This window comes from Equus caballus, chromosome 18 (genome assembly GCF_041296265.1).
Source record: "Equus caballus isolate H_3958 breed thoroughbred chromosome 18, TB-T2T, whole genome shotgun sequence".
Taxonomy (NCBI): Eukaryota; Metazoa; Chordata; class Mammalia; order Perissodactyla; family Equidae; genus Equus; species Equus caballus.
Genome location: NC_091701.1, coordinates 39775874 through 39799407, shown reverse-complemented (window position 1 = coordinate 39799407; position 23534 = coordinate 39775874). Strand labels below are relative to the sequence as shown.

At 39.2% G+C, this 23534-nt stretch overlaps 1 protein-coding gene across 14 annotated transcripts in view; it reads left to right on the top strand.

Annotated features, from left to right (window-relative positions):
- The window catches only part of CCDC148 (coiled-coil domain containing 148), a 239841-nt gene extending 216516 nt beyond the window's left edge, over nt 1-23325 (top strand). For 5 of the 14 annotated variants that reach the window (XM_070241033.1, XM_070241031.1, XM_070241032.1 and 2 more), the window contains 3 exons: nt 12327-12444; nt 14867-15007; nt 18783-23325. In XM_070241033.1, the coding sequence (XP_070097134.1) occupies nt 12327-12444; nt 14867-15007; nt 18783-18929 (406 nt within the window). In that variant the 3' untranslated portion in view covers nt 18930-23325. The remainder of the gene's footprint in view (nt 1-12326; nt 12445-14866; nt 15008-18782) is intronic. The other 9 variants (XM_070241026.1, XM_023622960.2, XM_023622958.2 and 6 more) reach the window with 3 other exon arrangements.
- Nucleotides 23326-23534: the final 209 nt, after the last annotated feature.

Below are 23534 nucleotides of genomic sequence, written 5' to 3'. Positions count from 1 at the left end.
CTTTTTATGGCTGAGTAGTATTCCATTGTATATATACACTACATCTTCTTTATCCAGTCATCAGTTGATGGTCACTTGGGTTGCTTCCATGTCTTGGTTATTGTGAATAATGCTTCAGTGAACATAGGGGTGCATAAGTCTCTTTGAATTGTTGATTTCAAGTTCTTTGGATAAATACCAAGTAGTGGGATGGCTGGGTTGTGTGGTATTTCTATTTCTCATTTTTTGAGAAATCTCCATACTGTTTTCCATAGCGCCTGCACTAGTTTGCATTCCCAACAGCAGTGTATGAGAGTTCTCTTTTCTCCACACCCTCTCCAACATTTGTTATTTTTTAACTTGGAAATTATAGCCATTTTAACAGGTGTAAGGTGATATCTCATTGTGGTTTTGATTTGCATTCCCTAATGATTAGTGATGTTGAACATCTTTTCACGTGCCTGTTGACCATCTATATATCTTCTTTGAAAAAATGTCTGTTCATATCCTTTGCCCATTTTTTGATTGGGTTGTTTTTGTTATTGTTGTTGAATTCTTTATATATTTTGGAACATCTTCTAATTTATAAAATGATTATAGCTAGTAATCCCATAGGTTATGAGCTAAGTTAGTTGTTTAAGAACAGAATAGATTTTCTTGGCTCCAAGAAGTTGTATTGCTCAAAGGGATACATTCTCTGAGTGCTTACCTTAGATTTTTAAGAAGCTGAATTGACTAATTCTACTATAAATATTTCAGGCTAAAATTGTTGTGGCCGTGTTATAAGCTATTAAGCATTGGGAACTTAATTGTCTGTCTTTGGATTGGAGCAAACCCAAACTAATTGACTAGGCAGAATCTTGGCCCTGTCCATTGTACCTGTGGTACCATGGTGGCTCATCCCTAAGAGGATGTGGGGAGGCCTTCCAACCTTCTATTTAGGCATGTGTCATTAGGTTTGTTCCTATGTTTTCACAAAACGATATCAACTCTATACCAAACTCAGATGCCAATGAAAGCAGAAGCTCTGCATTTAACTATCAATGTAATATAGTTACACTGAGGTCAATCCTCAAATCACATAAAGAAAATATAAAATAAAAGATAAAGGATTTAGGGCTTTGAAGAAGGTGGAGGCTGCAGATATTCATGCCTGGATTGTAGTTGGAGTCAGATTTCCCAGGAGATGTTTTTAAATTGAGAAAAGAAGGGCTTCGTGTTGGAACCTTGGGTGGACAGATGGGGAGAAGCCGGTAAAAGACAAGGACGACAAGCAGTTAGCGAGATAGGAGGCACACTTCAAGAAGGAGGTGGTCATCAGTACCAGACATTGTAGACAGGGCAAGCTGGAGGAGCTCTAAAAGAAGCCTCTGAAGTTGCCATTTGGAGTCTCTGGTGACATTTGGGAGAACAGTCTCCATAGAGTGGAGGGGGCAGCAGCCAGACTGCAGGGGTTTTGGACTAAATGAGAAGTGAAGAACTGAAGACAGAAAGTATGACTTCTTTATTTAAGAAATTCTTCAGTCAAGGGAAAAGAGAAAGAGGATAGTAGATGAAAAGGGAGTCAGAGTTGAGAAATACATTTTTTCTCCTATTTGAAGACGTTTGTTTGCAGAGGAAAAAGAACCATGGAGGGAAGAGAGAGAAAGACTAAAGAAACAGGAAAGGAAGACACTCATTTCTGGAGCAAGATCCTGAAGACAAGTAGGTTTATGAGATTAAAAGCCCAAATTTAAGAAGCAAAGGATGAATGAAGATGAGCCTTGACAAGATTGGAAGTGAGCAAAGCATGTTGGGGAAATGAATCTCAGTGGCCTTTTCTTTTCAGAAAGGTAGGAGGTGAGATGTTCTGCTAAGAAAGAATTAAGTGTGAGGTAAAAACTCAAGGAGACTGTCAAGTATCTAGGGGTAAATAAAATGATACTGGAGGTGTGTTGAATGTCCAGTTAAGGTTCAACCTCACAAATATGTAATAGGTTCAACAAGGAATTGGACTGCGAATTGGCAGGGCAGGTGTGGAAAGAAAAGAAGACAAGAGAATTGAAGGATACTAGTGATAACTCTTTTGAAGAGATAGACCCAGGGATTTGAAGCTGGGAAAAGAATGAAGTAAAGTCTGATTGTGTCTCATAGCCCAGAAGAAAAAGAAGAGGTAGAATGACAGTAAACTTCATCGGGAAGATTTAGCACGGTGTCTGGTACGTTGTTGTTGCTAGTGCAGTTAAGTCGATTCCGACCCTCAGTGACCCTGTGTACAGCAGAGCAGAACCTTGCCTGTTCCTTTTGCTCCATCCTCTCACCTTCCAGCATTGTATCAGGCAATTCTCTGCTGCTATTCATAGAGTTTTCATGGCCATTTTTTTTTTTTTAATTTGAAGTGGGTGGACAGGTCCTTCTTCCTAGTCTGGTTTAGTCTGGAAGCTCTGCTGAAACCTGTCCACCATGGGTGACCCTACTGGTATTTGAAAAACTGGTGGTGTAGCTTTCAGCATCATGGCAACACACAACCACCACAGTATGACAACCAACAGATGGGTGGTGTGGTTCCCTGACCAGGAAATGAACCAGGGCCAGTGGTGAGAGAGCCGAATCTTAACGCTAGACTGCCAGGGCTGGCTGCTTGGTACATAGTACACAATTAATAAATATTGTTGAAAAATGGAGAGCTTAATAAGCTAAAGTAGCAGGTTGAGTAAGGTTAAATGAGTGAGAATGTAAGGATAAGAGGTTGGCAGGCAATCCATCCTTAGAGTTGTGCAGTTCACAACCTTTATCAGTGTATGTGGTGACCCTAGACACTGGAATCAGAACAGAATCCCTCAGTTAAAGATTTCGGCAGGGGAACAGTTCTAGGTGATGCTAAGCTCCAAGTTTGGTGTAAGGTGTAGGCTGTTGAAGCAGGGGAGAAGTGAATGCCGTTGGGCGTCAAGGAACTGTAAGGGTGGAACTTTGAATAACTCTTAGCAATGTTGGGCAGTGACCTGGGCAGCCAGTAGTTGAGTCCAAGAACCCTATTAGCAAGAGGATAGTCTAATCCCAAAGTCAATGGGCAAAACTTTTCTGGAATTGTCGCTGGGGAGCCAGGAAAATACCTCCTCCCTCAACTATTTTAAAGGATAGCAATGGAAGTAGTATCACTGGGGAAGCACTGGTTTTCAAACAAGGAAACTTTTGCAAGGAACAGCTAAGAGTGGAGTGATATGGGCTGTAGGCTCCAGTGGAGGGAGTATTTTATCACTAATTTGGTTTAGATTTTCTGGTGCATGGTGATTTTAAAAAAAAGACAGGCTTTTATTATTGTTTTCAATTCTCTATAGACAATGTATCTCTTATTGTCTACACCCCAGTTTTGAAAGGCTATTGGAAAGGGATAGTCTAGGAAAATTTTAAGGATATCTGAGGATGTAAAAGGATTACTGAAAGCTAGATGGAAAAGGTTAGGAATAGTTCAAACTGACTAAGATAAATAAATTTTGGCAGAAATGAGTTTCTGCACTAATTTGGGGAAAGGGCTAATATGATATTTGCAATGATCTTCTGGTAACTCTCTCCTCACATCTTGTCCTGTCTTCAGCTCTGGACTCCCAGGTTTAAGTCCTTGTTTCACAACTGTTTCTATCTCTGCACTTGCAACTCAAGAGAACTCAAATGGCTAGGCTGGAACTGATTACAACCAACAGGACATGTACTTCACTCTCATTTATGTGTTTTCACTTACAGTATGATAAAATAGCCACCCCCTTGGAGCTATAAGAACTATTCCCAAAGGAAGTGGCTCATATCTCCTTTTCAAGGCTGAAATGCTTTCAAGTTATTTCTTCCTTCTTTGATTTTACTGAATAGATCCTCTAAATATTGCCAGTAGCCTGAGGTTTTCAACTGTAATCAGGATACACCAGTGTTTTGTCCACTGAAGGGTAAGAAAGAGGTTCCGTAACAGCCATCATTGCAACTGCCCATCACCAATACTGACTTGAGCCTGAGAGGGCCACTGTCGCTGAGAGAAACTGTCGTCCATGTGTGCTGGGGCCATTGGGGGGGGGGGCGGTGTCTGTTTGAAAGATTCTGCTCTTGAATGTCAGTAGCACCAAAGTAGGTATTTCTAGTTTGAATCAATCCTGAGGCATGTAACTGTGATGTTTACTATGTGCAAACAGAAATAAGCCCTGTCTAGGAAGTAATTTTTACTTGGTTTTATCTTGATAACAATAGTCAGGTAGAGTTCCTCTAATCTGAATATTTATCTATGCTGTAGTTCTCAAACTGTGGTCCCCAGAACAACAAAATTAGCATCACCTGGAAACTGGTTAGAAATTTAGATTTTTGGAGCCTGCCTCACTGCTACTGGATCCGAAACTGTGGAGGTGGTTAAGTAACCTGTGCTTTTTTTTTCAATTGAGGTAACATTGGTTTACAACATTACATAAATTTCAGGTGTACATCATTATATTTCCACTTCTGTATCGCCTACATCGTGTTCATCACCAAAAGTCTAGTTGAATCAGTCATTTTTCAAATGTGCCCCTTTACCCCTTTCGCCCTCTTCCCTCCCAACGCTCCCCCGCCCAATAACCACCAATCTATTCTCCATATCTATGTGTTTGTTTGGTGCTGTTTTTGTTGTTTTGTCTTCCACATATGAGTGAAAACATATGGTATTTGGCTTTTTCCATCTAACTTAGTTTTCTTAGCGTAATACCCTCAAGATCCATCTATATTATCCCAAAAGGCAAGATTTCATCTTTTTTTATAGCTGAGTAGTATTCTGTCATGTATGTATGTATTGTGTATGTGGTATGACATATACCACATCTCTTTATCCATTCGTCTGTTGATGGGCACTTAGGTTGTTTCCAAGTCTTGGCTACTGTGAGTAATGCTGCAGTGAACATAGGGGTGCATATATTTTTATATATTTTTTTGAATTAGTGTTTTCATGTTCTTTAGATAAATACCCAGAAGTGGAATAGCTAGATCATATGGTAGTTCTATTTGTAACTTTTTGAGGAAGCTCCATGCTGTTTTCCATAGTGGCTGCACTGTTTTACGTTCCCACCAGCAGTGTATGGGAGGGGTCCCTTTTCTTCACATCCTCTCCAACAAATGTTATTTCTTGTCTTTTTAATGGGTGTGAGGTGATATCTCATTGTGGTTTTGATTAGCATTTCCCTAATAATTAGTGATATTGAACATCTTTTCGTGTGCCTGTTGGCCATCTGTATACCTTCTTTGAAAAAATGTTTGTTCAGATCTTCTGCCCATTCTATAATTGCGTTTTGGTGTTGTTGTTGTTGAGTTGTATGAGTTCTTTATATATTTTGGATATCAGATATATAATTTGCAAACATCTTCTCCTAATTGGTAGGTTGTCTTTTCGTTTTGTTGATGGTTTCTTCTGCTATGCAGAAGCTTTTTAGTTTGATATAGTTCCATTTGTTTATTTTTTCTTTTGTTTCCCTTGCCTGAGGAGACATATTCAAAAAGATACTCCTAAGACAGATGTCAAAGAGTGTACTGCCTAATAAGACAAGGATGACCAATTTCATCACTCTTGTTCAACACAGTATTGGAAATCCTAGCCATAAAAATTAGACAGGAAAAAGAAAAGGGGTTCAAATTTAAAAGGAAGAAGTAAAACTGTCACTACTTGCAGATGGCATGATTTTATATATAGGAAACCCTAAAGACTCCACCGAAAACACTATTGGAAATAATAAACAAATACAGTAAAGCTGCAGGGTCCAAAAATCAAGAAACAAAAATTAGTGGCATTTCTATCACTAACAATGAAATAGCAGAAAGAGAAATCAAGAATACAATCCCATATACAATTGCAACAAAAAGTATGAAATACTTAGGAATAAATTTAACCAAGGAGGTGAAAGACTTGTACACTGAAAACTATAAAACGTTGTTGAAGGACATTGAAGAAGACACAAGACATGGAAAGATATTCTGTGCTCATGGATTAGAAGAATTAACATAGTTAAAATGTTCAAACCACCTAAAGCAATCTACAGGTTCAATGCAAGCCTATTATAGTCCCATTGACATATTTCACAAAAATAGAAAAAAGAATCCTATAATTTATATGGACCAATCTGTGCTTTAACAAGCCCTCCAAGTGATTCTGATGTTAGCTCAAGGTAGAGAGAACCACTGGGCCAGGTGGTGTTGGTTCTTAGCTTGGGCTGCACATTAGAATCATCTGGGGGAACTTTTAACAAAATACTAATGCTTGGGCCCCACCCCCAGATTCTGATGTAATTAGTTTGGCATGTTGCCTTGGCAATAGAAGTTTTTATAAGTTCCACTGGTGCTCATGACAGTCACAGTTGAGATCCATTGTTCTATAGCAATTAAGATGGGGCTCTCTAATTTAGGACTTTGTGATAAGTTCAAAAATAATTTATTAAGAACAAGGTTATGCATTTTATTAGAGTGTTAATTGAGGCATGCTTATATGTAACAACCCACAAATGGTGGAAGACTTAAAAGAGCGGGGATCTTTTTTGTCTGGTTTTTATTTTTCATTGTTGTATCTTGAGCACTATTGGTACACAGTTGGTGCTTAAATAACTATATGTTGACTCATCGAATTAATCAATTAAAAAACTGAGTTCCAATAAAAACTTGGCCTGACACCTCACAAAGAAACCAGTAAGCACTCTGAGCTGGAAGAATAGGCACTGTTTGGGGCTGGAGTGGGCTCATCGCCTCCTGGTTCTCCGGATTCTCTGTGAATTCTCTTTGTTCTAGTCCCACGCGGATCTGTACCAGGATGTCACTGCCTTGTATCAGGACTCACATTATATGTGCAGAAATTGGCCTCTGCCCGCGCTTTTAGCCAGAATCCGCATTGAGTAGAGCCTCATTCTCCATATCGTTAGAGGGGTTATACCCTCCGACGTGAGCACCCCTTATGTTATTCTCCTTCTTTTCTCTGGGCCTGCTTTTCCCCGCCCATCCCCCATCCCCCCACCTTTGGCCAGGTGCTGCCTCCTGGCCTGCCTGTCTTTTGATCTGCACTTTCTTCTCTGTTGGAGTACTCTATAGCTAATGGGGGTTCTCTCTGCCTGGGAGGAAGAACAACATTCTGAGTAGGTGTGAGCCAAAAATGGATTTCCCAGAAGGCTGAAACACCTCTGGCAGTAGCACCTTCGTTTGACATGTGCCTGTTTAAAGATTTCTTGTTCAATATTGAGTAAGCCACATGACCTAAACTCGAAGTAGCAAGTTTGTTTGTAAACTGCCTTTAGTTTGTAGGGCAGATTACTTCTCTGACACAGTTTTGGGGAAAGTTCAATACTGGTTAGAGTACCCTAATTGAGACACGTCTTTATGCTGTTTTATTTATTGCTTGGCTTTCTTAAAAAATTGTAGAATCTGATGCTATCGATTATCTTCAAAAGTCTTTTTTACCCCCCATGGTTGCTGTAGCTTCTTTTTAGACTGAAGTTTCTCAGGGTTCCAGATAGGAGGGAGGTCAAGATTTTGCACTTAATATTTTGCCCAGTTCTTACTGAATTTCCACTGAAGCAACGCGAGGCCATTTGAACTAAAGTTCAAGGTGTTTCCAAACCATTTGCATTTGTGTACTCACCTCTTAGAGTACAGTAAACACATAAAAAGTCCCCAATGATACATCCGTTCTCCAGTTCTACATGAAAGCTGCCTGTCCTTTCAACTACACTCAGGCCTGGAGGCTTAAATAAAATCCTTTTCAGATTATTGTTAATGCTGTGCCTGATTCGGCAGCAGCTGTTGCTTTTGAACAATATAAGGCTTCTCCTCCCCCAAGAGAAGACGAAAATGCCTCTTGTACAGCACTTTCAACCTTTGTAGACCCAGGCAGCGTAAAACACTGAGAGATGAAGCTGGGATTCCTGTTTGTGAATTCAGAGCACAACTTAAAGACTATTGAGTTTAGCCACTTCCTGACATTGGCTTTCATAGCAAGAGTTTAATTTGGAGAAAATCTGCTACCTCAAATGGCTAAAGGTATTTATGTGGAATATTTTCCAAATGATTGACTTGACTGTGTTGCTGTTTTCTTTCCCCATGAATATGTGAGTATCTGACTTTCCCCCAGGGGTGTTTCTGCATCACTTCTCTTTTGGCAAAGACATTTTTTCTATCCAGGGAGGGAAAAGAAAGGCATCAAGAGTTTCCCCTTTTGAAGTGAATTATTTGAGTTTAAACCACATCATCTGTAGAAATGAAGAATTTGCATGTGTCCTGTGTTTTCTTAAATTTTCCAAAGGGAAATCCTCAGGGTAGTCAGAGTAATATTGATTATCACTCTGGAGCCGGTGCAACTGTGATCAGCTCTATGCTTCCTCCAGCACCACTCCATTTCTCTCCACCTCATTTGCATCCATCTTACTGAAAGGGTTGTCTCCTCTCCCGTTGTTACTTCCTTGACCCCCACTCTCTCTTCAGCTACCTCTCTACTGACTGTTCTTGTCAAGATCACCAATGACTCCCTATTATTTAATCCAACGATTACTTTGGATTATAATTTATCTTTCTGTAGCATTTGACATTGCTGATCCCATTTCCCTTAGCTTCTTTGGCACCATTTCTCCTCATCCTCCTAGATAGTTTCCTCTTCTTCTGTCCCTGTCTTAAATATTATTTCCTTGGGAATCAATCCTAGGCCCACCTACTTCTCTTCTTACTCTGTACTTTCTCCCTGATTGATATCATCTACCCCATGGCCTCAATTCCTTGCCATTGGTAAAGATTCCCCATCTATTTCTCCAGCCTAGATCTTGTGAAGGCAGGTCTATGTCCAAACTGAACCTAGTTCCTTCTCTTCCCTGTTTCTCTTTCTAAGTTGCCAGTTTCAGTGAGAGACACCATCATTCACAATGCAAGACAGGAGCCTTAACTTCTTCCTCTCTATATCTCTTCCCATAAAATAAACTAACAATTATGATTTATTCAATTTTCTACATAGATTTTGAATCTATGTCTTCTCCTTACCTCCTTCTGGAACCCCTCCCTCTGCCCTAGTTCAGGAAACCATCCATTTGCATCTGGACACCTCTGGTCTTGCCTCCTTAAATCCATCCTCCATATTACAGGAGTGATTTTTCAGATTACCACATTTTCCTTATCAAAGGCCTTCATGCTTGCAAAGACTCCACAATCTGGCCCTCCTTGCCTCTCCAGCCTCACTTCTTGGCATCCCCACTTTGCATTATTCATTTTTGGTCATAGAGTTTCTTTCAGTTCTTCAAGCATACTGGGCTCTCTCGTCTCTGGGTTTTCATACGCTATTTTTTTCCGCCTGGGACATTCTTTCTATTCTCTCTCCCTCTGGAGAATTCTTGCTCCTTTTTCGGATCTGAAATTCAGAGCACTTCCTCTTTAGTGCTCTTCTGAATGTCCCAAGTCTGGCAAAGGTGCTTCACCCATGGCCTCTGCCCTATTGTCCCATCAAAGCAAGAGCCACCCTATGTCATAATTGCCTGTCTTTGTATCCCCATTAGATTGTCAGTTCTGTGAGGACAGGAGCTTGTCTCCTGTGTTCAAATTTTATCTCCAGCACAATGATTGATGCATAGCAGGTGCTCAATAAATATTTGTTAAATGATTGAAAGTCTCAAAGAAATGCACAAGCCAGCCTTCTTTATCACACAGGTACAAATGCTTTACGCTCATTTGCAATTTCCTTCTCACTAGTCAAGCTTCCCTGACTGGAACAGCTATTACTTTCCCACAAAGCAGACAAAACTTTGTTGCAGACAAAGCAACCTATATATCCCAAAGGAAGAGAAACTTTCCAAAGGTTCTGAGAATTAGCATATGGTAATTGTCAAATCCCAGGATATCTTTTAATTGAACCTGCACAGTAGTTCACTTAGCTTGTATTCAGTGCTTAAATTGAGTAGAACCTCATTAGGGAGGTTGTGTCATGCCTTAGCGAAAGTGGAGAGAATGAGAAATACTGCTTTCCATGACACAGAGGCTTGGGAAAAAGGGAGCAATCTGGTCCAAGGGCTCTTTCATCTGTGTGTCTGACTCTACTGAGTCCTCTTATGGGAGATGATGGGGAGGACATCCATGACCATCAAAGGAGTTTGGGATTTTCCTTCTAAATCCCATTCGGGGTTTTGTCTTCCACGAAGATCTGCAGTATCCTTCCCTCCTTTCCTCTCCTTGTGCTTCTTCTTCAATAGGAGCCTCAGGAGCAACTCATTTTTTTTTTTCTTGCTGAGGAAGATTTACCCTGAACTAACATCTGTTGCTAGTCTTCCTCTATTTTCTATGTGAGCCATCCATCACAGCATGGCCACTGATAGACAAGTGGTGTACGTCTGCACCTGGGGACAGAACCTGGGCTGCTGAAGCAAAGTGCACCAAACTTCACCACTAGGCCACTGGGGCTGGCGTAGGAGCAACCCAGTTTTAAAGAGTTCTCCTCCCCAGGAGCAGATCTTCCTGAGGGGACCGTGTGACCGCCAGGCTCAGCCTGCAACTACTTCCCTGGGCTTCTCTCTCTCTCGTCGGCAATTCACTCACTCTGTTCTAACCACTCTGAACTCTTCCCTTCTCAGGGCTGTGACTAGGTGAGGCAAGCGACGTGCCCAGGGGCCAAAATTTAAGAAGTCCCCCACTCTCAGATGCCACCCCTGCACTTATATGAACCTGAGTGTGAGTGCCTCCATTGAATCACCGCATCCTGGCTCTCTCTGCCAGGAAGGCCAGCCTCCCCTCAGCCGTCCTGCCTTCTTGCCTCTCCAAACCTAATCCTCGAGACCCAGCTGAGATGCTGCCTCCTCCCTAAGCTCTTGCTCAGGCCTACCAGTCTTCCCACAGCCCGGCAAGTAGTTCTCTCACCTTTCTGCACATTCTCCTGCACATTCTCAGTAGACCTTATTTATACCTCTCTGAAGGCACCATAAAACTCGTTTACTTCTTACTCTTGTCTTTTTGTCTCTGTTAAACTATAGACTTCTTAAAGAAAGTCTTTTTTTCAGTGTGCTCACAATATCTAGCACAGAGTTTGGCACACAGTAGTATTCATAAGTCTGTGAAGTGAGTGGAGTGATCAAGGGGAGAAGAGGGAAGAGCCCAGTGGTTATTGCATGGGTGTGGGAGGGTGAGGGGTAGGCATGGGCCCTGGGGCCAGACTGCCTAGCTTTGCTCTCTGGCTCTGTCTCTTCCTGGGCATGAGAACTTAGACAAGTTACATCACCTGTCTATGCCTCCATTTCTTCATCTTTAAAATGGGATCGATAACAGTACCCCAACACAGGCTTGTTGTGAAGTCTAAATGAGCTAAAACATGTAAGGCACTTACACAGAGCTAATGCAGAGCGAACCCCTCAGTAAATGTCAGAATTCAGAAATAAAAATGGTCTAGTGAAGGCACAGCCAAAGAAAATGCAGGTGTGCATGCTAAAGGCAAAACACATTTGTGACCAATGTCATAAAGAAAGTCCAATCTAAACCGTCACTGATGGAAGACAGAAGCACTGGCCTCATATTCTCTTGAGAACCCAGGTGCCTACTTTTTTGGAAAACATAATCTCGTCTCTATAATTCAATAGAGGAATTGCTTGGGCAAGAATATGATAAGGGAGGCTGCCCAAAAAAGGCAGCAGAGGAGGGCCAAATGAGCTTGGGGGTATTAAAATGTGCCCTGTCTTGATATCTGCTGATTTAAGGGGGGTGGAAACCTAATGCTAAGGGAAAGGCATGTTTTTGCTGCCATCTACAGTCAAAGTGCAATTTTTAAAGTTTCTTCACACACACACACACACACACACACACACACACACCCAGAAAGGGCATTCTTGACAAAATGAGTGACAATGTGGATAAAGTTTGGTTTAAATTCTAGTAATTGAGATAATTTGAGAATATTATTATAGTGTTTTATTTGCTATTTTTTTCTAAAAGTATATATGTTTAATCAGCAATATAGCTTTTTGAACATCTCAAATTGTGTTAAAACCTCATGAGAAGTCTGCTATAAAAGCTCACTTACTAGTGACACTGTCATCTGTTGGAGTGGCTTAGCTGCAGCTGTGGCAGCCGATGGACGGTTTGAGAGTTAATACAATGGGTTCAAAGAAGAAAAAGATGGATTGGATTTTACCCCATGTTATCCTGCCCCCTGACCTGCAGTTCTCTGTTTGTTATTATAATTATTGTAAATTGCATTTTATACAAGTGTCTTTTATTATTTGGACATGAGAAATCAACCAAAAGCACGTAAAAACAAAACATGACAGCGATGTCACCTCTGAGATGCCTTCTGCCCCTATGCTCCTATCTATATAATCTCCAAGATTATGATGTTTTCCCAACCTCCCTGTGCATTATTTTTAAAGGGTTAAATATAGACAAGAATTATTGGAAAAGCGTTTGATGGAGAAAAAAGAAGTGGCCCTTCAAGAAGCACACGAAGAAGAAGAGAGACAGAGGCGGCTAGAAGCCCTCAGGAAACAGGTGTTTTTAATTTAGAAATTTTCATGGGTGGTTTAAAAAAATGTCTCTAAGTGCTCTTAATAACATTATTACTAGGGCTTAGTTCACGACATCTGCTATATAAAATGTAACTTTTCCAAATTGGGACACTGATCTTCATTCCTGGGAGCAGTAAGATTTATGTTGAACCATTTCCAGTTTCTTAGTATATTAAAAGAACTTTATCAGCACCTTTTAAAAAGCTCTCCCAAGATTTAAATGCATCCATATTACCTCTAGTTTATTAGCTGAATAGTATCCATTTACAGTGGTGAAACTCTGCATCAAGGAGGATTTTACTCTCCTCAAAAAACCTGGTGAGGCTTGAGCAAGATAATCCTCTTTGGGGTAGGAACCTCTGGTTGGAAATATCCCACAGTCAACAAACATGTTAGAGACCACTTTTAATACAATTTTTGTGGAGAAACAAAAGCCTCCCATTGCTTTGCCTAGTAAAAGTAGGCAAAGGTTTGGAAACTTGACAGTAGATGGCAAGAGCAGGAATTTAAGAACTTGGGAAATGTGATAAAACAGTTTTACTTGGTCGTTTTTCAGTTTTTAAACCTGCAAGTGATTAGCTCAACTCATAAGCTCTGAAGTTGTCACTGACACCCTTTCCCAGCTGATCCGAAATGACTGTGTGGTTTCTCTTCTATGCCAGTGGAGGAGACAGAGACTCTTGGATAAGACCTTGGCCTCTGGTATCCTTCAAACCTGGTACAACCTGGTTCACTACTTCCTGACAGAGGAAACTCAAATCTTTTACTTAACCTCCCTGAGCTTCATTTGCTCCTCTTATAAATGGGAATAATAATAATAGTACCTGCCTCATGGGTCTGTAGTAATGTGTGTTCACAGTCTTTGAATATTTACTAAGTATAAAGCCCTGTTCTAAATGCTGTTAGGTTTTACCTCATATAATCTTTACAACAACCCTATGATGTGGTTATTATTAATATTCCTCTTTTATAGAAGAGAAAACTGAGGAGGCACAGAGGTTCCCCAAAGTCACACAGCTAGTAAATGTCAGACTAGAGTCAAAGCAAGGAAGTCTAGTTAAATGAGATAATATAGAGAAAATGTAAATCCATACAACTATTATATCATCATCTTTGATAAAATTATAGAAATAAATTCAAAGCATAGGAATATAAGTCCTGGTCATTCTAGATCAACATAACTTAAATTATTCAATCATTAGCAAATAATTATGTACCATAGTTTTATGGGGAAAAAACAACGTCACAATTGCTAAACACATTCTTGTTCAAAATATAACTTTGATAACTACAGAGTCCATATGATTAGAATTCTTTCTATCTGTGAACCCTTTGAAAGAGGAAATATCTGTGCCCTTTATCTGTAACCAGTGTTTAGAACTATGGTATAAGACATTTTGGCTAGGAAACTTATAATAATTAAAGTATGTTCAAACCCCAGTCATGTCATTCTAGTTTCAAAATGGCATTAAAATGCCATTTTTTAAATGCTAATTCTTGACTTTAGGAATTAACAGGCAGGTGTTACTAATGGTGCATATAATTTACAAAATTAGTGGCTTTTCATTAGGATTCAGGTTTGAATGATTTCACTTGTCACAAAGGACAAGGGCATTTGGGTTAAAATGACTCTGCAGTTTTTCAGTAGAAGGGGGAACAATGGTTTATAACAGTCCCTGGACTGTTGCCTTGTACAATGGAAATTCACCCACCTTACCCAATAATGCCAACACACTCAACTTTACCCCCAAATGATATGTCCTAGATTCAGATTAATCAGATTAAGCTTTCTAGAAAGCTTCATGGGGTTGTTAGCATGGCCATAGATCGATAGTGGTTAAAAATTAATGTTTTTTACTTTTGGTTACTTTCAAAGTGATTGAATATGCAGATTTTTCTGTATGAGATTTCCTATGATTTTGTATCAGAAAGATAATTTTTTTTTCCTGAGGAAGATTTGCCCTGGGTTAATATCTGCTGCCAGTCTTCCTCTTTGGTATGTGAGCCACCACCACAGCATGGCCACTGACAGACAAGTGGTATAGGTCTGCGCCTGGGAACCAAACCCTAGCCGCTGAAGCAGAGCATACCAAACTTAACCACCAGGCCAGCAGGGCTGGCCCGAAGAAGGATAAATTTTTATCTAAATTTAATCATAAGTGTAATTATTCAATCATTAGCAAACAATTATGTATCACGGCTTTTTAATATTATGTTTTGTTTCTAAACCATTAACTCCTTTGTGGATCTCTAGGACTGGCCTGGTTTAATATTGTTTCTGCCCTCGTTCTTAGGTTTTATGTTTAATAAAATTTCTTAACTTTAATGGACATTAAACATTATTGTTACCCAGAAGTATTTAGCTTGTATCTTGTTCCAAGTAGCCATGCTTTTTCTTCTTTTAGGTTGCTATTGTCGCTCAATTTGACCCTGTTAGAATGATGTCAGATACAATGGCATCAAAAGCAAAGATGGGTATTGGAATTGAAGAAGAATTTACTCTTCAAAGGCCACTTTTCACATTGAATACATACAATGAACAGCAGGTAAATGAGAATTAGCGTGATTGATGCCAAAGCCATGCTTATGATAAGAAGAACTGTAGAAGTGTTTTAGGTTACATAAATATTTTCAATACTTACAACTGAATACAATGCATATTAGCATAATTTTTGCTTCTAAATGATAGCACATTACTGCATAATTCTTAATATTATAGAATCATTGATAGGTGACCATAGAACAGTTTGTCTGAAATGTTATAAATCTGTCATTGAAAATTATACAAAATTTTACTTTAAAGCTGCATTAATGTTGTATTTTATTGTTGAAATATTTCTCTATCATATTCAGAATTTGTTTGAATTCATAACATAAATCCTATTAAAGAAACAACTCACGATTCTGATAAGACACAGCAGAGGGAAGCTTTCAGAAATGAAAATGAACAGAAGATAATGCATCAGAGCTAATGATAAAATAAAACATTTTCTGTGGAAAAAGTATTAAGGGGTCATTTAACCATTTCTAGGAGCTTCTGATTCATCTTAGTCTGTTCCTATAACTGAGAAGGGGTTTTAAAAAGATTTTTTAGATAGATGCATGGAACTGGGAAAGAAGGACAGATGAATGAAAGGATATCACCGAAATTAAGGGAGAAAGTGGTGGTTAATTTTACAAACCTAAGGAGAGAAGCTAAATTCTTATTTCATTATTTAAAAAGCAGAAAACCCCATCCGTTGACCCACTGACAGATAAATCACGTGTGCCACTACTGTGTGCTGCATACTTTGCTAGGGAGTAAAAGGATGAACAATTTGTTTATTAATTGGAGAAATATTTATGGGACATTTACTCCATCTGGCACTGTGCAGTTATAGTACCTGTCTGCGTGGAAGACAAGATAGATTTGTCCTGTAAACAAGAACAAGGTAGACTTGTCCTGTTTGGAGGAAGTGAGCAGGGAGCTGGGTTGGGAGGGAGAGTAGCGTGTATGGGAATAATGCCCCTTGGGGTGGGGGGGTGGGGATCACCTCCACAGTGGAGGTGTGAGGGCTGCAGAGGCATGAGGAAGGGAATGAACGCTTACCTGTGACTGACAACCTCAGAGAACATGTCAAAGAGGAAACGAAGCTACCTCTTTGTCCAGGATTTTTGGCAGCAGTAACAAAATTCATTCCAGATAATTTAAGCTAAAAACAAAAAAAATAGGTCAGGGGAAAGGGGTGGGCGTAGGGAGAGGGATTAACTATAAGGAAGCAAGGGTGTCTTCAGAAGCCAAATTGGGGAGGGCAGCTGGGGCCTGCAAAGCTGGAAAGCTCTCAGGTACCTGGGCTGAGGAGATACAGGTTTCACCAAGCAGAAGAGGGTGGAAAGAGGCCCTTTCTAGTGAAGACACCTTACTCTGGTGTCTTGAGTGTAAGGTCCCTGACAAGGGTGGGTGCTGGGAGATGAGACTGAAAACATCGCTAGGGTCAGACTGAAAAATATAGTAGGTCTTACTTGCTGAGACATTTGACCTTTATCTTTTGAGCAGAGATAAGACTTCGAAGCAGGTCAATCATGTAACCAGATTTATGTTTTAGTAAAATGTCCTAAATGGAAAATTAGGAGGGGTGTGGGGTATGGCCAGATCTTTTTAAGATGGCAGAGCCCTAATAGAAGTGGAGGCAGGGGCATGAATGGCTCTGGCTGAGAGGAGGACGGGAGAATGAAAGTGAGGAGAATTCTAGGCTAGGTAGCAAGTGATCCTGAGAAAAGCCTGCATTTTGAATTCAAATCTACATCCACTATTTACAGGCTGTGTGAACTTGTGTAAGCTATTAACATCTTTATGTCTTCTTTTCTTCATCTGTAAAATAATAATTTGCAAAGTTCTTGTGAGGATTAGGATAAAAAATGTCAACTGCCCAGAATATTCCTGGCATCTAGTAGTAATTCAGTAAATTATAGTCATTAGGTGGGGCTGCCATTAACCATATAGGAATAAAGAAGAAAAAACAGACTTAGGGAGAGAAATTGTTTTGTTTCTGTCATGTTTAGGGTTAAGAAGTCTAGTACACATTTACAAGAAACCCATTGGCTGCCTCTGGGGGGGAGGATTGGGGATGTGGAGGTCAGCACGCAAGGGAGATCTCCATTTCACTTGATATCTATTTAAAAAATTAGAATAATGAAACCGTTTTAAACCTCACAGTCCTGGAGCTGAGAAGAGAGGTGAATCCTGGAGATAATTAGGGGGCCAACAGCATGCACGTGGGGCCTGAATCCTTGGAAGTGGTTGAGAGTGACAAGGGAGACCGCATTGGAGCAGCAGAGAGCAGAAACCTAGGGCTAAGGCTCAGCTATGTTGCTTCTCAGACACAAATCTCTATTATTCTTGACTCATACGCGCCATGGCCCCAGTCCCTGTATCTGATCCGTTGCCAAGTTCTGTTGATTCTTCCCTCATAGTGTTTCTGACAGTTCTCTCTTTCTTACTACCAGCCAAGTTTAGGCATTTATTACTTCATGTCTAGACAATTGTGGTAGACTCCTAACCACTCTCCCTGCCTCCATCTCTTCTTCCCCTGCCACCTTAATTTACCATGAACTTACAATCAGATCCATTTTCTTATGAAGTGACAATGATTATGTTACTTCCCTGCTAAATGCAGAAACAAACAATCTCAGGAGCTCCCCAGACTCCTTGGCCTTCAAGCCTTTGGAGTTCAAGTTCCAGTCTTGGAAGTCCCAGTGTTCCCCAGGACTCTACCCAAACTACCCTGATCCCAGATTGACCTATTTCACCTCTGAGTTTGCATGTGCCTTCCTTCCTTGCTCCATCTCTCTTCCTCCTCGCTCTGCTTTACAGAAGAATAAGTTGGACCTTACAGTTAGCTCAAGGGCTCCTTCTTACCTGAGACCATCCGAGTTTCCCTGGCACCAGGAGCTGTTCCTCTGTGTTCTGCTGCTCTTGGAGCATCTGTCACATGTTGCCATGAACTGTAGTTATCTGTGTACATTCCTATTACCTCTATTAGGTTAAGAGCTCCTTGAAGGAGGGGCTGCTTTCAACAGCGTGTTATCCCATCCTCTAGAGGGACTTCAAGTCCATGTGAAATGCTTCATTAGCTGAAATACATATGTGGCCACCTTCTTATCATTGCCAACAGGGTCTGTTGATATTTAATTTTCATAGAAGGAGGAATAAATTCCAATCAGCTATAAATGAAAACAGAAATTGAACTACTCATATGTCTATTCCCACTTAGAATCAAATTGATGGGGATTCTTTCTAGTTCTGCTTGAAATAGAAATCTATCCTTGGAAGAAAAGTTCTATTGATTTTGTTTTTCAAGTGGTGACCATGTGTTTAAACTTAATTTACATATTGCCAAATGATGGAGAAATTAAAATGTCTGTTTAAAGACAGATGCACAAGATTGTAGTTGAGATTTACTTTATTTTAACCAATGATTGTCTGTATTTTATAATTCCAGCTATTGATAAATAATGTATCAATGATGGGACTGAAAGTAAGCTTCTTTCACTCTTTTAATAATTTTAATGTGTTGTATTTTGACTAATGTAGTATACAATATTCTATACATCTTATTTGGAAACCACTGATATACTGAAAAGTGATAGTGTCAAAAAGGTTTGGACACTTTCAGTAAAAATAACCGGAATATAGACTCTGTATAAAAAGAGTTCATTGTCATCTAGTCATCTACCCAGCAAAAACAAATTATATAGCTTGGGGAAATATGGAACTAATTGATAAAATTTACTTTAGTTCAATGAATTGCTATTTATTTAAATTGTATTTTATTTCTACAGATAATTTCTGACCCTAGACTTCGTTTTGAGTTAGCACTTCGAGAAGCTGGACTTCATAAAACATTTTACGCCAAAGAGATATTACCAAAAATCAATCCTCAAAAACCCCCAAGAAAGGACATGGAGTCTACCATATTTAAAATCTAGAGCTCATCCTCAAATCCTATTATACATAAACAGGATTTTTTCTTTGACTACATTTGTATGGATAACAATAATTACTACTTTCTAAAATTCTTTACAATATCTGACATAGAAATCATAGCATCAATTAAAACAACTTTGCCTTTCTTTTGAGTCTTAGAATTTTATGCACTATTTTCAATATCTTTGTTATATTTAATAGTACTAAATTCTCCAAGACTGTGGAACTTAATTATGACATGTATAGTACATATATTATCATTTAGTAAATAGTGTTTTGGAGGTTGCGTTATCCCATGAAAAGAGCTCAAAATAACCATTTGTGAGAATTATAATTTCTGTTGCTCCTACCTGCTAGCATTCATTTCTGCATGTTATTTCAGAATTTGACTTTTTAATTATGGAAGCTTCATTATCATTAATACTTCTATTATTTCTTGATTATTATAAGAGGAGACTCAACCTTTCTCTAAATTTAGAAACCAATTTTGTACACCATGTTTACTGCAAACCAATCATCCAAACAATTTCATTTTGCAAATTAGCACATAAGAATAAATTAGAAACTAGAAATTGCATTTCAAGCATGGCAATATCTATTCTGGCTTAGAAAAAATGTATTTTTGTGGTTGTTTAGGAGGACTTTTAAAATTTATAATATTTAGAATGCTATCAACAGTTCCACGTTATCTATTAAATATCTAGATAGTTTTGTAGAAAGAAAGTGTTTCAAATAAAACTCAAGCATAAAGTTTTTGCTATTTCTAAAAAGTGGTCATTTAATCAGAATAGCAGCTCAGTGTTGTTGAAAGTTGCCATTGTTCCTGTTAAGAAGATTAACCCCCTTTGTCTCTCCATTCCAGCTCCCTGCCATTTCCCACCCACCTCCAGCTCAGAGGTTGCAGTCTCCATACAGTTACTGAAGTAATGCAAAAAAAGACAAAGACCAGTCTGACTGATAGAATCTTTGGCTTTATGATCGTTCCCAACATGATGGGAACAAAGAATGCAAGAAGCCCAGCTCATCAGAGTAAACCTTTAGAAAAGATTCTATGGGCAGAACCCCTTATCTGTATTCCAAAGTTCATTATAATACCCTCCCAGTTCAGTCTGTCCCATCATCACAATATCTCATAACAGAAGAGGAGGAAGGAGTCTTCAACAAGATTCAGGGAGTAGTGAGCATTAGCATCTATCTTGAGGGTGTCTCCCAGGGTCACAGGCTCTTTTATGGGCTCTCAATTTACTTGACATGAAGCCTGAGACCATAAGACATGAAAATCCTGCTCTGTCAGAGCACATCCTCTCTAAGTGGCAAGACACTGATGCTGCTCAGAGTGCACGGGTCCTTCCCAACATCAGCATCGGCACTGATATCCAGGAGATCTCACTCAAATTCCAACTGAATATCATCCCTTTCACGCTTTCCCAACAGTCAAGACAAGTAGTTGATGATGCACAGCAGGAGGTAGTGCTGCCATTTGAGAACTGCAGAGAGTTGTGGTTATGATGAAAACATTAGTTGAGATTTGGGCAGCAGCCTAGCTGTTGGTTATGCCCAGACTCAAACCTTATTGATTTTCTTTCTTTTTAAAAATAGTACTAATAATAGTTAGCTATTCAATGAGCACAAACTGTGTGCTCAGTGCCATGTATGTACTTTACATATACTATCTTATTTGACCATCATAACAACCTTATGAAATTGTCATCCCTCTATTATAGATAAGGAAATAGGCTCTGAAAGGTAAAATAATATGACCTAGATCAGTTGTTTTTCAAAATGTAAGTCATTAAATCATTAAATTCAGTGTAAGTCATTGAATTTAGTGAGTCCTGACCAGCATTTTTCAAAGGAAACAAAATAAATCTGAATTCCAAATGGCAAATAAACATCAAAAGATGGAAATACCAATTAAAACCCCCAATGAAATATCAATACACACCCACCAGATTGGCAACCATACCAAGAAATCTAAAAATACCAAGTAATGATGATACAGAACAATGGGAAGCACTCACTGGTGGTGGGAGTGTTAGCTGGAAAAGTTTGGACTTATTTGGTAAAGTTGAAAGTGTTCAGACACTTTGGTCCAGCAATCCTACTCCTAGATATATGCCCTTGAGAAGCCCCTGCATCCTCATGTAAGGAGACATAGAGTGGGATTCCAAATGAAAACAAGCCAAATGTTCATCAACAGTAGGAAGGAGATAAAAATTGTGGTAATTCATATACGGAATTGCATATAGCAATGAAAGTGAAAAAAAATCAACATAGGCATAATATTTAGTGAAAGGAGCTAGAAGCAAAGGTATAAATACTGTGTTGTATTTCATTTATCTGAAGCACAAAAATAGGCCAAACTAACTTATAATGTTTAGGGATGCATACATGCAAGGCGAAACAATAGAGGAAAACAAGAAAATGATTAACACTAAAATCGAGGTAATGATTACCTCTTGGGGACAGGGAGGGAGATGGGGGCAGGGGCTTCCAACTTAATGGAAATGCTTTATTGCCTAACTAGGGCAGTGATTATAGGATGTTTCTAATTATTCTTTAAAGTGTACATAAGTGTTTTATATACTATTATATGTCAATGCCATAAATTCCCAATAAACTGAAAAAAGAATATTAAGAAAGCAAATTATTAAAAGTATAATGTCTTAGGATGAGTGCATTAGAAATAAACGTTTTAGCTAGTTTCTGATTTAATATGTCTAATTTACAGGAGTTTCTGAGGTAGCAAGGGCAGTCCTTGCTTGTGAGTCATATTTACCCTGCATAGGATAGGCTCCCCCTTATTTTCCTCCCCCCAGCCCTGTGCTCTGCTTCACTTAGGCTCTTGCCAGGCTAGTTCGTCAGGTAGGCTTAAAAAAAGAAAGAAGAGAGTATGTACCTAATAGTTATAAGCACTGTGCTGTGAAATTTGATTTCACTTATCCATTTGTATGTGTATAGTGGGTCACAACAAAATTGTATTTCTTAATGGGTAATGATCCAGAAAAACTGGAAACCACTATCCTCAGTCCCATGGTTAATAAATGGTATAGCCTGATTCAACTCCACATCTCTGAGGATGATGGGTGTATCTCAAACTGAATGGAAAGAATGTAATTCTTGTAAGGTGGGAAGTCCTTTTTGTCCCCACTACCAAATCTGCAAATACACCCAAGTCTGCACTTACCCTCTGTTTCCTCTAGCAGAAGGAGCAACTCTCTGTCTCTCAAACACCAATCCTTCCGTGTGTGTTTTGGGTTTCATGCTCTCAACTCCACAAGAATTTCTTAGTTTTGGATATGCTCTTTCTCTCCTGTATCTTCAAGCTCTTCCTCAGCATACACAAATACTTGAATAAATCCACTTTAAAAATCAATCTCCCTTAACCCCTCATTCTTCTCTAGCTACCAGGCTATTTCTCTGCTCCTCTTCTCAGGTAAACTTCTGGAAAGAGTTGCCTGTAGATAGATGTTCGATGTCTCCTCTTCTCCCTTCCCAGTCACTGTCATTCACTCTGATTTAGCTTTACCCTCATGCTCCCTGATGCTGCTCTCAGCAAGGTCACCGAGGAACCATGCTCACAAACTTGGCGACCACTTTCAGTCTTCGTCTTACTGACTTCCTAGCAGCATGTAACTGAAGTGACATCTGCCTCATTTAGAACATGCTCTTCTCCTGGCTTCTACGACACCGACCTGCTTTACCTCCTGCTTCTTTAGATGCTCCTTGATCTCCTTTGCTGACTCCTTCATTTCTATCCATCTCTAAGTGTTGGAGAGCCCTGGGATTGGACCTTTCAGCTCCATCTTTGTTGTTAAATCACCCAAGGGAAGATCCTTACACACGGTACTTTCATTTTAGCTTTTAAATTAGATCTTTTGACTGTCTTTTGATCTACAGGCCTCCTCCTCTATCCTTTTTCCTCCCTTGAAATTTGTTTATTAAAATATTATTTGTTTATTTGTTGAATAAATAAACGTGCAGAATTTGCTGTGTTGGATTTTGCTGACTGTACCCTCTTGGTGTAGTTTCATTGTTCCTCTGCCCTCTGGTCTTTGTGTTTGCTGTAAAGCGATAGTTGAGTTTAGAGGCTTTATCAGATTCAGGGTCTTTTTTTTTTCAAGATGCCTTAATTGTGGTGTTGTGTTCTCTCATCAGGATACATACATTACCTGCTTGAACTTATTTTCTGAAATTTTAGCTTCCACTAATTCTCAATACCTAGATCCATTAATTGGTTATGGATTGTGTAGTAGAAATACCATAACTCAATCACTCCTTTTATTAGCTGGAAAGCCTTATATAAAGAAAAATTTCTCTCTTCTAGTATTTGGTGGTATAAGCTAAATATGTGAGTCTTTTTCTTTGCTTAACTTAAATCAGTTTTCAAAATAATGAGTTGGTTTTCTAACATACTTCAAAGGTGATTAGTTTTGTAGTATCTTTACGTAGTCGTGAATTTAAATATATTTGACTTTTCGATCTATTGAAGTATTATCCTTATCAATGCTCAGATGATCTTCTTGCCCAATGGAAGTTCTTCAGTTTGGCTCCTGAGTTCTTTTAAGACAATATAGTAGACTTGATAACGTCCTTACTATTCCAGT